Source organism: Sminthopsis crassicaudata, chromosome 1, assembly GCF_048593235.1.
Source record: "Sminthopsis crassicaudata isolate SCR6 chromosome 1, ASM4859323v1, whole genome shotgun sequence".
Classification (NCBI taxonomy): domain Eukaryota; kingdom Metazoa; phylum Chordata; class Mammalia; order Dasyuromorphia; family Dasyuridae; genus Sminthopsis; species Sminthopsis crassicaudata.
The window spans coordinates 9,136,411-9,150,325 of record NC_133617.1 but is presented as its reverse complement, the minus strand read 5'-3'; the positions used below and the strand labels follow the sequence as shown (position 1 = coordinate 9,150,325).

At 59.4% G+C, this 13,915-nt stretch overlaps 1 protein-coding gene across 2 annotated transcripts; it reads right to left on the bottom strand.

Annotated features, from left to right (window-relative positions):
• Nucleotides 1-5,632: 5,632 nt before the first annotated feature.
• Nucleotides 5,633-12,089, bottom strand: LOC141557147 (transmembrane protein 191-like). 2 transcript variants are annotated; one of them, XM_074292383.1, is made up of 10 exons: nt 11,838-12,089; nt 7,864-7,987; nt 7,709-7,759; nt 7,338-7,415; nt 7,196-7,252; nt 7,051-7,110; nt 6,549-6,613; nt 6,388-6,460; nt 6,180-6,220; nt 5,633-6,068 (listed from the first exon to the last, which is right to left on the bottom strand). In XM_074292383.1, the coding sequence occupies exons 1-10, from the start codon at nt 11,990-11,992 to the stop codon at nt 5,870-5,872; spliced, it is 903 nt and encodes a 300-aa protein (XP_074148484.1). In that variant the 5' UTR covers nt 11,993-12,089; the 3' UTR covers nt 5,633-5,869. The 2 variants fall into 2 exon arrangements, with proteins under 2 accessions (XP_074148484.1, XP_074148495.1); XM_074292394.1 differs by lacking the exon at nt 7,338-7,415.
• Between the last annotated feature and the right edge of the window lie 1,826 nt (nt 12,090-13,915).

The window sequence follows — 13,915 nt, the reverse complement described above, 5'->3', positions numbered from 1 at the left end:
CTGCCGGGGCCAGAAATGGCCTCCACGGAGAAGCTCTGAAATCTCCATGTGTCACTGTGGCTCCCTCTCGCCTCTGGGAGCAAATGCCACAAGGCCTTCAGAACCCTTCATAAGGCCCTTCCTCCTCCCCCCTCCCCCCCCCGCCCCTTCTGCTGACACTGGCTTCTGGCTGGCCCACGAGCAAGGGCTCCCTCCTCTCCACTTGGCCCGTCATCCCTGGAAGGCTTCCCCCTCCCCTCTGACTATGGGCCTGTCAAAAACCCGGCTTCTGTGGAAACCTCTGCAGGAACCATCACGCTTCCCCTCGGTCATTTCCCATTTACCCAGAAGGCAGCTTGTTTGTGTCTTCCCACTGTCTGTCCCCTTCCCATCCCCCCCCAAGTCCAGTACTTAGCCTGGTACACAGCAGACACATGAGAAATGGGTTCTTTCACATGCCATCTTTAATTTTCAACAGTATTTTTTTACCAAATCTGTGAAGCGATCGTGTGCAGCACTCGGCTTTGTAAGGCTCTGTGTTCCCGACTTCTCTCCTTCCCAAGATGGCGGGCAATCTGACAGAGGCTAAATATAGGCTCTTTTTTTTTTTTTTTCTGAGAAAATTGGGGTTAAGTGACCTGGCCAGGGTCACACAGCCAGGAAGTGTTCAGTGTCTGAGGCCAGATTGGAACTCAGTCCTCCTGACTTCAGGGCTGGTGCTCTCTCCACTGCGCCCCCTGGCTGCCCTGCGTGCAGTTTTTGTTATATTGTACAACTACGTCACGTAATCTCGTTGCCCTGCACAGGGATCTCCTGGTTCCGCTCCCGTCACTCGGCGTCAGTTCCGAGCACATCAAACAAGCAATGAAATGTCACTGGCCCTGGGGTCACCATTTCTTCTACCAGATGGCTCCTCAAGCAATGATTACATGGTCCCTTGGCCAACTTTCCCATTAATAAAAGTCCAAATCCTGTTCAGAGACGCCATTTTCTCTTTTTCTAACTTCCTGTTACTGTCAAGGCTCCCAAGCCAGGAGACGTTCTGGATTCCTCTCTGGTCTGTCTCTCCTTCTGCTTCTGTCTCTGTCTTTTCTCTCTCACACACATCCAAGCTCATACCAAGGCCTGTAGGTTCTACATGGGCAGTTTCTCTTGTTCATTTTACCTTTACAATGTTTCCTCCCTATGTGACCTCCTCCTCTCCTCTGACACCATCCTCCATCCTGGTGCAGACCCCCCCCATCACCACACACTTGGACTATGGAATAGCTGTTGGGGGGAGGGGGGATTTCCTGCCTCATCTTTCAGCTTGGTGTGAAGGCAGGTGTGTGACGGGAGTGACCACCTACACCAGAGGGGAAAACCAGCAGCTGTCCTGCTTGCAGAGATCCACCCCTTCACCTTTGGATCTGCCCAGGCCACGTTCTGCACGCCCACACAAAAGAAGTCCTAGAGTGGCCCTCACCTTGTGCCTCTCACCCAAGGAGGGGCCACAGATCCAGGGAGGACAAAGAGCCCCGAGCCAGAGGGGGCCTTCCCAGGCAAGAATCTGACTCGGCTCCTAGGCTGTGTTTAAGGGTAGCAAACATCGGCTGTGGCTGAAACCGGACTACTGGCCCTCCTCCCACCCAAAAAAGAATCCGATCAGGGTGGTGACAGGAAAGCACAAGACATCAAGCAAAAAGAGAAGTCACTATCAACAAAACATGTAAACTATTGAAGGAAAGCTCACTTTGGGCCCAAATTCAACTAGAATTTCTGGAAGGGCTGAAGTGAGAGTTCAGGATTTTTTTTTTAAGAGTTTAAAATTAATTTTCTGAATAAGTTAAATGGGACCAATTAGAGAAAAAAATAGGAAAAGAATTGAAGAAAGGACTGGAAGAATTGACAGCTTGGCAGAAAAGATGCAAAACAAGCAACAAATTGAAGATTATAAAGAACAAACAAAATAACGACTGTGTGAGATTAATAAAGTCAAATGATGGGGAAATAGGACATGAAAAAAAAAAAAAAGGCATTTCTCACCAAAGACAAGTGATTGAGAATACAGATCAAGAAGAGAGCATTGAAGATTCATTAGACTATCTGAAAAGGCCTTCCCCCTCCCCCCAAAAAGACATCATGCTTCAAAAAAACCCAAATTACCCAGATCTCTTAGAGCCAAAAGATACAGTAGAAATATCTACTGAAAGCAAATAAAAACTTCAAATAATACAGCCAAAATCTCAAGGCTCTAGGTTGAAGAAAAAATTGCCTGAAACAAGGAAGAATTCAAGGAGTAGGAAAGCACAGTCAAGAAGACACATGATTTAGCAGCCATCACTATTAATGAGCCAAGAACTTGGAATACGATATTCTAGAAGGAAAAGGATGTGAACTCAGCTAAAAATAACCCAGAAAAACTAAATAAAATGCCATAGGGAGGAAGTGAAATTGAGAACTTCCAAGCATTCCTGATGGAAAGGACACAGCTTTATAGAACCCTTGGAAGTACCAGCCCAGGTGTCAGAAGAAACAAAGGTAAACACAAGTGATCCATCAAAGGGTTCTTCTACAGTGGGAAATTAAAGCATTTTCCCCTCTAAATGCCATATCATTACAAGTCACAGAAGTCAGATAAGACAGAAGAGCAGAGAGTTTTGATTATCTTAGAAGAAATGGAATGGGAAAAGAAATAGTTCCTGTGGGGGTAGAGCTGGGAAAGAAAAGTGAGAACTTACGTAATAAAGGAGCACAAGTAGATATCTATAAAGAGGAGATGCAGTGGGGGAGTGACACATGAACCTCACTTGCATTTGAACTGGTCAGCAGAGAGAACATGCACAGTTAGAAGCACAGCAGGAAAGGATAGGGGAGAAGAAATTGTGGTGGGGGTGTAGATTGAGAGAGAGATTCTTCCTGAGCAAAACAAATTCTAACAATGGTCAGATGTGAAGAGGTATTTTTAAAAAAATAAATAAATAAATAAATTGGGCTTTGCATAATGGAAGAGAATAGGAAAGCAGTAGATTGCATCAAACCTAAGAACTACCCTCCCCCATCAACCTCTTCTTAATGAGAGGGAGGAGAAGTGGTCAGAGTAAGGAATTCAAGCATGTATAAAATAATAACAATGGCGTGAAGGAAAAATCCCATTGAAAGCCTTAAGAACTCTGATCCACAGAGAAATGCAAATTGAGACAACTCTGAGGTATCATTACACACCTGTCAGATTGGCCAAGATGACAGGAAAAGATAATGATGAATGTTGGAGGGGATGTGGGAAAACTGGGACACTGATGCATTGTTGGTGGAGTTGTGAAAGAATCCAACCATTCTGGAGAGCAATTTGGAACTATGCCCAAAAAGTTATCAAAATGTGCATACCCTTTGATCCAGCCATACTACTACTGGGCTTATACCCCAAGGAAATACTAAAGAAGGGAAAGGGACCTGTATGTGCCAAAATGTTTGTGGCAGCCCTTTTCATAGTGGCCAGAAACTGGAAGATGAATGGATGTCCATCAGTTGGAGAATGGTTGGGTAAATTATGGTATATGAAGGTTATGGAATATTATTGTTCTATAAGAAATGACCAACAGGAGGAATATAGAGAGGCCTGGAGAGACTTACATCAACTGATGCTGAGGGAAATGAGCAGAACCAGAAGATCACTGTACACTTCAACAACAATACTGTATGAGGATGTATTCTGATGGAAGTGGAAATCTTCAACATAGAGAAGATCCAACTCACTTCCAGTTGATCAATGATGGACAGAAACAGCTACACCCAGAGAAGGAACACTGGGAAGTGAATGTAAAGTGTTAGCACTACGGTCTATCTACCCAGGTTACTTATACCTTCGGAATCTAATACTTAATGTGCAACAAGAAAATGGGATTTACACACATATATTGTATCTAGGTTATACTGTAACACATGGAAAATGTATGGGATTGCCTGTCATCAGGGGGAGGGAGTGGAGGGAGGGGGGGATAATTTGGAAAAACGAATACAAGGGATAATGTTATTTAAAAAAATTACTCATGCATATGTACTGTCAAAAAATTTTATAATTACAAAATTAAAAAAAAAAAAAAAAAACAACTCTGATCCAAGCAGTGACCCACCTGCTGACGGGATGGACTGGGCAGGCTCGGGTAGAGTTGTGCAGAATGAGTCTTGCCTAATGTATAATGTGCTTTGCAAACTAAGAAAATATTTTATCAAGAACTCCACTGATGAATGCGGGGAAAGTTATTTTACACACTTGCAAGAATGGGTGCATGGGTTAGTGGACACAATTTGGAAAACACAAAGTATTTTATTTCTTCTCCTGAAGTGCAAGTCCCTCCTCTGATTCCCCATTAAAGTGAGTTAGTTACAGAAGTTAGAGTGTGAATCTCTACCCTTCATTCATCAACAGTCTTGAGTGGGGGACACAGGAGCTGATCCAGGAGAATGTTGAAATCAACATGGGCTGCCCCCAACTCATGATGTCTGGATCCCGGACGAGCCCTCTTCTAAAAGAAAACTGTCTCACCAGGAACTCCTGACTCCCTGATGGCTGCGGGAAAGATTTTACATTCTTGCAAGAATGGGTGCTCCCGGCACACTTCTGAAAACACCAAGGGAAGATTGTATGTCCTATCTTGGAGCACAAGTCCCTCCCCTGACTCTCCATTAATTGGATATTGCAGAGTGTGAATCTCTTCAGTACATAGCCAGTCCCTGACCCTCAGGAGCTTATATTCTTACATCCTGGTGGGGAAGATCACTGGAGCTGGCCACGTCCAGAGGGCTCCTGTTCAAATCGAACCCCTCCACCATTCTTTGATGTCCTCGCGCATTTCCAGTGATTTAAATTTTATTTTTCCAATTTAATTTTCATAACTATGGAAACTTTAGAAAATTCCCATCCATTTCTCACCCAGACCTCAAAGCACCCGTACATGTTGGCTATTTTTCCGGGGCCAGCGTGAGAATTTTTTTGCTTCACTTACATATGTGAGTTTTTTGGTTTATTTAATACTTATTTTTAATGCTTGCTAATTGCATAAATAATGGAGGCGGGGAGCCAAATGCGCTTCCCTGCTCCTCGCAGAGGACACTCCATCTCATGTTTCCGTGACTGCAGGGAGTCCAGTGCTGTCCCTTCCCCGCTGCCTCTTCCACTGTGCTTCAGCTCCGATCCCCATCTCCCCTCCCACCAAAAAGCCGGCCCTCTGTTTTGTGTCGGCGGCGGACGCTGCAGGTCGGGTGCTCCAGGGAAGTGCGAGGTTCTCGGGGATGCCCAATGGGGCCGGCACTGACACCCCCATGATGAGGGAGCGCGTTAGCCGGGCCTCCGGTCCCCCTCCCGTGGCTGAGCCTGGTGCCCCGAGATCCCGAGACCAGGGATCGAGGCCAGCACCGCCTACTCCCGCGTCTCGGTTCTGCATCACAGGAGACCCCAGACTTGGCTCCCCGGGGGCTCCTTGGCCCCATCCTCAGAAACCTGCGGCTGACGTCTGGCCACCGCCGGGCACGGCCAGCTGAGGGGCCCTGCGCCCGCCCCTGCACAAGAACAGGTACACCCTGCGCCGCGGAGCCCGGCCCGCCCCAGGGGCACCGGTGGCTGGGCTCCGTGGCAGGGACACACGCGCACACGTAGGCACGCACACACCTCCAGTCTGAGCCCAGATCCATTAATCCATGATCAATCCAGGGACATACACAACCCCTGGGGGCCGGGGGCGATTTCACCCTGTCCCTGCCGAGCCGGGAGAGGGAGACGGGGGTGTGAGGACTGGCGGAGGCGGGGAGGCTGGGGGGGGGGCGGGGAGGGGAGAGGGTGGCTCACGGGGGGATTAAGGCCGGGCCTGAGCTGGAATGGGCGGGCCGGGGAGGAGCCGAGCCCGTGGCCGGCCTAGGTGGGCAGCAGGTTGTTGGTCTGCAGCTCGAGCAGGGGCGACAGGGTGTAGCGCAGGCGGCGGAAGGTGCCCTGGGAGCAGAGGCGCGGCAGGGCCTCCCGGATGGCGTTGGGGTTAATCAGGTTCAGGTAGAACAGGGGCAGGCTCAGGAACCACAGCGGGAGCAGCAGCCGGAGGCCGGTGACGGCCAGCAGCCTGCGGGCACAGGGGGGGCGGCCGGCTCAGGGAGGGTTCCCCCAGAAGCACGGGGGGGGGGGGCAGGGGGAGGAGGGGTGTCCCAGCCGCCCCGCGCCCAGCCCACCTCACCTGAGCCCGGAGAAATTCCCGGGGCTGCTCAGCCTGTTTTCCTGCCAAAGGAAGGGGAGCGGGCATTGAGAGGGGCGTCCGAGCTGGGGCCGGGACCCTGCCCCTTCGGTCCTCTCTAAGGCAGGGGAGGCCCCCAGCCTCCCCCGTCCCCCACCAGCCTCTGGCCTCCACACCCTCGCCCCCCCAGCCTCCCTCCCTCCCCTCTCACACAGTTGGCTTCGGCCACCTCCTCCATGAGGGAGCCGGGGGTTTTGGCCGTGGGGGAGACCTGGCCGGCCTTCCTGCAGAGAACAGGGCAGGGGTGAGAAGCCCGGGCCGCGGCCCCGCCCCCTCAGCCCCGGCCACGCCCCCTCCAAGCGCGGGACTTACAGCTCCATCCCTTCTCGAGGTGTGTCCAGCACGGAAGCCACCTCCATCACCTTGGTCTGGAGCTCCTGCGGGGGAGGGGCGAGACTGTGGACAAGGGCTTCCCGAGCTGTGAGTGGAGCTGGGGAGCTCGGAGGTTGAGGAGCACGAGGGCTCTGGGGAGCACGGAGGCTGGGGAGCTGGGGGGGGGCTGGAGGCTGGGGAGCACGGAGGCTAGGGAACATGGAGGCTGGGGAGCTGGAGGCTGGGGAGCACGGAGGCTGGGGAGCTGAAGGGTGGGAAGCTCGGGAGGCTGGGGAGCTGGGGGGGGACTGGAGGCCGGGGAGCACGGAGGCTGCTGAGCGGGAGGGTGGGGAGCACGGAGGCTGGGGAGCTCGGGGGGCTGGAGGCTGGGCAGCTGGGGGGCTGGGGGCTGGGGAGCGGGAGGCTGGGGAGCACGGAGGCTGGGGAGCTGGAGGCTGGGGAGCACGGAGGCTGGGGAGCACGGAGGAGGGAATTCTCGCACCTGGAGCACCCCACTCTGCTCCTGGAAGCTGGACCACGCCTCCTCCTTCTGCAAGAGGCCCTGTGGAGTAGGGGAGGAGGGGGCTGAGCTGGGGCGCCCCTCCCCCCAGACCCGCGGCCCCGAGCCCGCGCCCGCGCCCCCTCACCTTCTGGATCCCCTCGGCCTGCAGGGCGGACCTTGACTCCATTAGCTCGAGCTGTTTCTGCGCACAGGAGGAGGGCCCGGTCACCCCCGGCCCGGCCCGGCCCCGCCCCGCCCGGCGCGCCCCCTCCCCCCTGGCCCCGCACCTGGAGGCCCAGCAGCTCCGCCTGCAGCCGCCGATGCTGCCTGCGCTGGCACTGCTGCTCCCCGCCGTAGTAGAAAAGCTGGGGGAGGGGAGACAAGCGGGGTGGGGGGGGGCGGGGAGGCGGGCCGCCCGAGCGCTCTCCCATCGTTCTGGGGGGGGCACTGGGCACCGGCGGGCACTTCAGGTCGTAGCCTCGTCCATTTACAGCGGGGGAAACCGAGGCAGAGAGGGGCGGAAGGGCCCCCAGAAGTCCCTCGGTGCAGCCCCTGCCCCTTCCCGCCGCGCTGCGCCCCAGGCTCCGGGAGGAGGGAGCCGCCCCGCCCGCGAGGGCCCCCCCAGCTGCCTCCCTGCGCCCCCTCCCCCCCTCCGTACCTGGCTGGAAAGTTCTTCCCATTCTTCTTGAAGTAGCTGGTTGTTCCTCTCCTGCAGAGGAGGCGGGGCAAAGGTCAAGAAAGGGCCTCGGTCCGGATTCAAGTCCCGGCCCCCTCCACTGCCCCCCCGCGCCCCCCGTCCCGGCCCCCCCTCACCAAGATCAGCTTCTGCTCCGCGGCGTCGGCGATGAGCTCCAGGGTGTGCGCCGCCCGGCTCTTGACCACCTCCTCCGCCTCCCCGCGGAGGGCCCCGGCGGCCTGGTTCAGCCTCCGCTGGAGGCTGCGGGACAAGGCCCGTGAGGGCCCGGAAGAGCCGGGGCTCCCCGTCCCCGCGGCGCCGGCTCCCGGGCTGGGGGAGGGGGCGCAGCCGCGCTTTGGGTGGCGCCCCTTGTCCCCGGGGGCGGGGGCTCCCGCTGCGGCGACATTAGAGACCAGACGGGGGGGGGGGGGGCGTCCCGGGCGGAAGGCGCGGGGTTCCGGGGTCGGGAGGTCGCCCCCCTTCCCCTGCCCGCGCGCTCCAAAGGCGAGGAGCGCATGGGCGGCGGTGAGCGCGGCCTCTCGAGGCGGGCCCGAGGGACCAGCCCCGCGCGGACCCAGGCCGGAGCCCACGGGAGCCGGCCGCCGCGGGGGGGCGCTGCTCTGCCCCACAGGCTCGCCAGCGCCGTGACCCCAAGGGGGAGGGGAGGACAGGGGCCCGCCAGGGCTGAGCGGGCTAGAACCCGGGACGGGAACGTGCGGGCGCGGAGGGGCCGGCGGATCCCGGGCCCCGCGGCCCCGCTCCGGCCTCCGCCATACCGCCCCGGGGGCAGCGGGTGGCGCAGGGGACAGTCAGGAGGCCCGAGCTCAAATCCTGCCTCAGACACTTGACACGTCCTGGCTGTGAGACCCCGGGCAAGTCTCTTAGCCCCAGTTACCTCCCCCCAAAAAGTGAAACTTCCTCCGGCTCTGGTGGGGGGATGGGAGGCACAATTCCCACTGAGAAAGAAAGCCAGTCCTGGAGGAAGAGCCGGGGGCCATTAAGGCACCGCGCTGACGGGAGGGGCCGGAGGGCCCAGCGCTGGCGGGGGAGGGGGGGCTCCGCCCGGCCCCAAGAAGGGATCGCCACCCGCCAGAGACGCTGTCCAGCCTTCTCCCGGCCTCCCCCTTCGGCTCCGTGCCCCCGCCCGCCTGCCCGGTCTCACGGATCCCTTTTCCCGGACCCTCCTCCCTGGGCGTCAGTCAGTCTGTCCCGGTGTGGAGGGCCCCTCGTCCTGTCTCCACGGCCGCCCCATGGGCTCGGCCCCCCCCAACCCCCCCGCTCCCGAGGACCTCAGACGGCCCTTTAGGGCCCCGGTTCTCTGGCTCGGAAGGTTGTCATCCTCCCAGCCCCGCCCCCCGGACCCCGCCCCCAGCCCGGGAGCTCCGGCTTCTGCCAGCGCCAGCTCGGCAGCGGGGCCCCGGGCCACGCCTCGAGGCTCCCCCCTCCGGGAGCCGGTGACCTCCCCCCAAAGCGTGACCTCGGGGCCCAAATGCACAGCGCCGAACCCTGCGCCCCTCCCCCCACGCTGATCTCCCCAAACTGCTAAAACCCTCCTGCTCCCCAGCGCTGCCTGGCTGGCTCTGCCCCCCCCCTGCCCCCCGCGGGCTTGTCTCTTCTGGGAGCCCTGGCACTAGCGCCCGGTATTCAGTAGGCGCTTGACAAAGGCGGGTTTCTTAAAGTGACCTTCCTATATTTCTGCTTCCTCCTCCAGTTTCCCGCGGGCGAGCGCAGCCCCAGTGCGTCACCTAGGCCGAGGGAGGGAGGACCGGCCCCTCTCTTCTTCACCTCCCCAGGGCCAAGCACGCAGCAAGCGCTTAATAAAGGCTCAGTTCAATCCCCTCTCGGAGCCTCTCTCCCGCACCTTGACCCCCTCTTCCCCGGGCTTCAGAGCTTCTGGGGCTCCGGGCACCTGAGGTAAGCCCCCAAGTTTTACAAAGCAGCGGCAGCCCCGGGGCTCGGTTGTTTTCCCGGGGCTCAGTTTCCCCAGGACTTAGTTTCCCCGGGGCTCAGTTTCCCTGGGGCTCGGTTGTTTCCCCAGGACTCAGTTTCCCCGGGGCTCGGTTGTTTCCCCAGGACTCAGTTTCCCCAGGACTCAGTTTCCCCGGGGCTCGGTTGTTTCCCCAGGACTCAGTTTCCCCGGGACTCAGTTTCCCCGGGGCTCGGTTGTTTCCCCGGGGCTCGGTTGTTTCCCCAGGACTCAGTTTCCCCAGGACTCAGTTTCCCCGGGGCTCGGTTGTTTCCCCAGGACTCAGTTTCCCCAGGACTCAGTTTCCCCAGGACTCAGTTTCCCCGGGGCTCGGTTGTTTCCCCAGGACTCAGTTTCCCCAGGACTTAGTTTCCCCAGGGCTCGGTTGTTTCCCCAGGACTCAGTTTCCCCAGGACTCAGTTTCCCCAGGACTCAGTTTCCCCGGGGCTCGGTTGTTTCCCCAGGACTCAGTTTCCCCAGGACTCAGTTTCCCCAGGACTTAGTTTCCCCAGGGCTCGGTTGTTTCCCCAGGACTCAGTTTCCCCAGGACTCAGTTTCCCCGGGGCTCGGTTGTTTCCCCAGGACTCAGTTTCCCCTCCGGTTCAGTTTCCCCAGGACTCAGTTTCCCCGGGGCTCAGTTTCCCCGGGGCTCGGTTGTTTCCCCAGGACTGTTTCCCCAGGACTCAGTTTCCCCAGGACTTAGTTTCCCCGGGGCTCAGTTTCCCTGGGGTTCGGTTGTTTCCCCAGGACTCAGTTTCCCCAGGACTTAGTTTCCCCGGGGCTCAGTTTCCCTGGGGTTCGGTTGTTTCCCCAGGACTCAGTTTCCCCAGGACTTAGTTTCCCCAGGGCTTGGTTGTTTCCCCAGGACTCAGTTTCCCCAGGACTCAGTTTCCCCGGGGCTCGGTTGTTTCCCCAGGACTCAGTTTCCCCTCCGGTTCAGTTTCCCCAGGACTCAGTTTCCCCGGGGCTGTTTCCCCAGAGCTCGGTTGTTTCCCCAGGACTCAGTTTCCCCAGGACTTAGTTTCCCCAGGGCTCGGTTGTTTCCCCGGGGCTCGGTTGTTTCCCCAGGACTCAGTTTCCCCTCCGGTTCAGTTTCCCCAGGACTCAGTTTCCCCGGGACTCAGTTTCCCCTCCGGTTCAGTTTCCCCAGGACTCAGTTTCCCCGGGACTCAGTTTCCCCAGGACTCAGTTTCCCCTCCGGTTCAGTTTCCCCTCGGCTCAGTTTCCCCAGGACTCAGTTTCCCCGGGACTCAGTTTCCCCAGGACTCAGTTTCCCCAGGACTTAGTTTCCCCAGGGCTCGGTTGTTTCCCCGGGGCTCGGTTGTTTCCCCAGGACTCAGTTTCCCCTCCGGTTCAGTTTCCCCTCGGCTCAGTTTCCCCAGGACTCAGTTTCCCCAGGACTCAGTTTCCCCTCCGGCTCAGTTTCCCCAGGACTCAGTTTCCCCGGGACTCAGTTTCCCCAGGACTTAGTTTCCCCAGGACTCAGTTTCCCGAGGACTCAGTTTCCCCAGGACTTAGTTTCCCCGGGGCTCAGTTTCCCTGGGGCTCGGTTGTTTCCCCAGGACTGTTTCCCCAGGACTCAGTTTCCCCAGGACTTAGTTTCCCCAGGACTCAGTTTCCCCTCCGGCTCAGTTTCCCCAGGACTCAGTTTCCCCAGGACTCAGTTTCCCCTCCGGCTCAGTTTCCCTAGGACTTAGTTTCCCCAGGACTCAGTTTCCCCTCCGGCTCAGTTTCCCCAGGACTCAGTTTCCCCAGGACTCAGTTTCCCCAGGACTCAGTTTCCCCTCCGGCTCAGTTTCCCCGGGACTCAGTTTCCCCAGGACTCAGTTTCCCCAGGACTCAGTTTCCCCTCCGGCTCAGTTTCCCCAGGACTCAGTTTCCCCAGGACTCAGTTTCCCCAGGACTTAGTTTCCCCAGGACTCAGTTTCCCCAGGACTTAGTTTCCCCAGGACTCAGTTTCCCCGGGGCTCAGTTTCCCCAGGACTCAGTTTCCCCGGGACTCAGTTTCCCCGGGGCTCAGTTTCCCCTCGGGTTGTTTCCCCAGAGCTCGCTTGTTTCCCCGGGGCTCATTGGTTTCCCCGCGGCCACTCCCTGCCCCAGAACCGCAGGCTCTCAAGGCCGCCCTCCCCCCGGGAAGGGGCCCACCTGCGCTCGCGCTCCCTGAGGCTCCTCAGGGTCAGAACGAGGCTGTCGCTCTCCGTCTCCAGGATCCTCATGAGCTCCTCCAGCTCCTGCTTCCGCAGCCGCCCGTCCCTGTTGTCCTTCTGCAGCTGCAGCAGGATCTCCTCGGCCTCCGCCATGGCTCCGCCGGGCCAGAGCCCCCTCCTGCTGCCCCGGCCCTGCCTGGCCCGGGCGACCCCCGCCGGGCCCGCCCTGACGGTCACCGGGCATCACAATGGCCCGGGCTCCGCACGCAGTGGCGCCTGAGGAGCGGCCTGGGTCTCCGAGCGCCCCCTCCCGGCCGGAGGCGGCAGCTCAGGCAGCATTCCCTTTTTCCCGGGGACTCCTCTCCCTCGGACCCAACCTCGGGCTCCCTCGCGGCCCCTCCCCCGCTCCCGCGGCCTTCTCCGGCTCTACACCGGCCCTCCGCGCGAACCCTCCCCTCCCCCACCCCGGCTGCCGCTTCGGCAGAGCCGGGAGGGAGGAGACAGGAGCGCGGCCAGCCGCTGCCCTCGCGGCTTCCATTCCGCAGCGTCCTCCCCGCCTGCCGAGACCGTCGGAAGCGGCCGCCGGGTCCCGAGGGGCCCGGAGAGGCCGGAGAGGCCGGGACTTGCCCAAGAGCTCCTGGGTATTTCAAAACGGGAGGATCCCGCCGCAGCACTTGCTCGGGAATCTTCCCCATCTGCCAACTAGTAACTTGGGGCGTGGGGGGGGGGGGGGGGAGCGACGATGGACGCAAACCAGCAGGGGGCGACGTCGGGACGAAGGAGATCCTCCCCGGGCTGGCGGCCCAGCAGGAAGGCCCGGGAGCCGCCGCAGGATTCCCAGACGCCGTCAGAGGGGGCGCGGGAGACTGGGGAAGACGTGGGGGTCCAGTCAGCGGGGAAGGGCCCCCAAGGGCACAGCCCAAGCGTCGAGCGGACCTTGAAAAGGACAAGTTGAGGTTTTGTCGGGAGAGCCCCACAAGTACCTAAAAGCTGGGGGGCTTCCGCCTCCAGTAGCCAGGATCTCAGGGTCTTCAGCCTCCCCGCTCTCCCACATGAGTGTGGCTTGGGCCAGTTACCGCCCCCCTCCTCGCCTCCCCCACGCGGCTCCAGCTGTTCCCGGGACCAGAATGTGCCCCTCCCCTGGGACGGCTGTTGGGACCTTCCCGGCCGCTCTCCGGGGGGCCTCCGCCTCCCCCAGGTTGTCCATGAACGGCTGGGCCGGGGCCCCCTTCCCACTGGGAATCTCGGGGCAGGGCAGAGTCAGACTACCGCAGGGCCCTGGAATGAGGGCAAAGGAAACCCCATCCTGCCGCATGTGGGCTCCTCTACAGAGGCCCCGTCCCCGAGGCGACACGCAGCAGGGCATCTCGGGCCCCATCCTGGCCCATGTAGGACACTCCTCTACAGAGGCCCGGTCCCCGAGGGGACACGCAGCAGGGCATCTCGGCCCCATCCTGCCGCATGTAGGACACTCCTTTACAGAGGCCCGGTCCCCGAGGGGACACGCAGTAGGGCCGTCTCAGAGGCCCCATCCTGCCCCATGTGGACTCCTCTACAGAGGCCCCGGTCCCCGAGGGGACACGCAGCAGGGCATCTCGGGCCCCATCCTGCCCCATGTGGGCTCCTCTACAGAGGCCCCGGTCCCCGAGGGGACACGCAGCAGGGCATCTCGGGCCCCATCCTGGCCCGTGCGTGGAGGGCTGGCTCCCCTTGCGCACAGCTGCATTGATCCCCTCTCCCAAGGGTAGCACAAAGGGATGGGTTCTCCCTCCTCCTGGCCTGAGGGGGTCACATCTGGAGAAAGGACTTGGATGGTGTGAGGGGAATGGAGGCCAGCTGGGGGGAGGCTGGGACGGCCTCCCTCTGGCAGGGAGGGGTAGAACCCTGGTGGAGCGCGAGCCCCGGAAGGGGCAGTGAAGGACACGGACCATTTTGAACCAAGCTTTTAATGAAAAGGTCATAAAATAGCAGTTTCTCGTCACTGTACATTAAGACTGCACGCTTCTGAGTGGAGATCAGACGCTCGAGTTTCTCTTCTGATGCTCGGGGGCCACGGCCTGTGGCCCCGACCTGAAT

Excerpts from the sequence above, each read along its gene's own strand:
- LOC141557147 (XM_074292383.1), bottom strand. The coding sequence starts at position 11,992 with ATGGCGGAGGCCGAGGAGATCCTGCTGCAGCTGCAGAAGGACAACAGG. Across the intron at positions 7,988-11,837 it reads CTCAGGGAGCGCGAGCGCAG|CCTCCAGCGGAGGCTGAACC; the intron begins GTGGGCCCCTTC and ends CTTGTCCCGCAG. Across the intron at positions 7,416-7,708 it reads GGGAAGAACTTTCCAGCCAG|CTTTTCTACTACGGCGGGGA; the intron begins GTACGGAGGGGG and ends CCCCTCCCCCAG.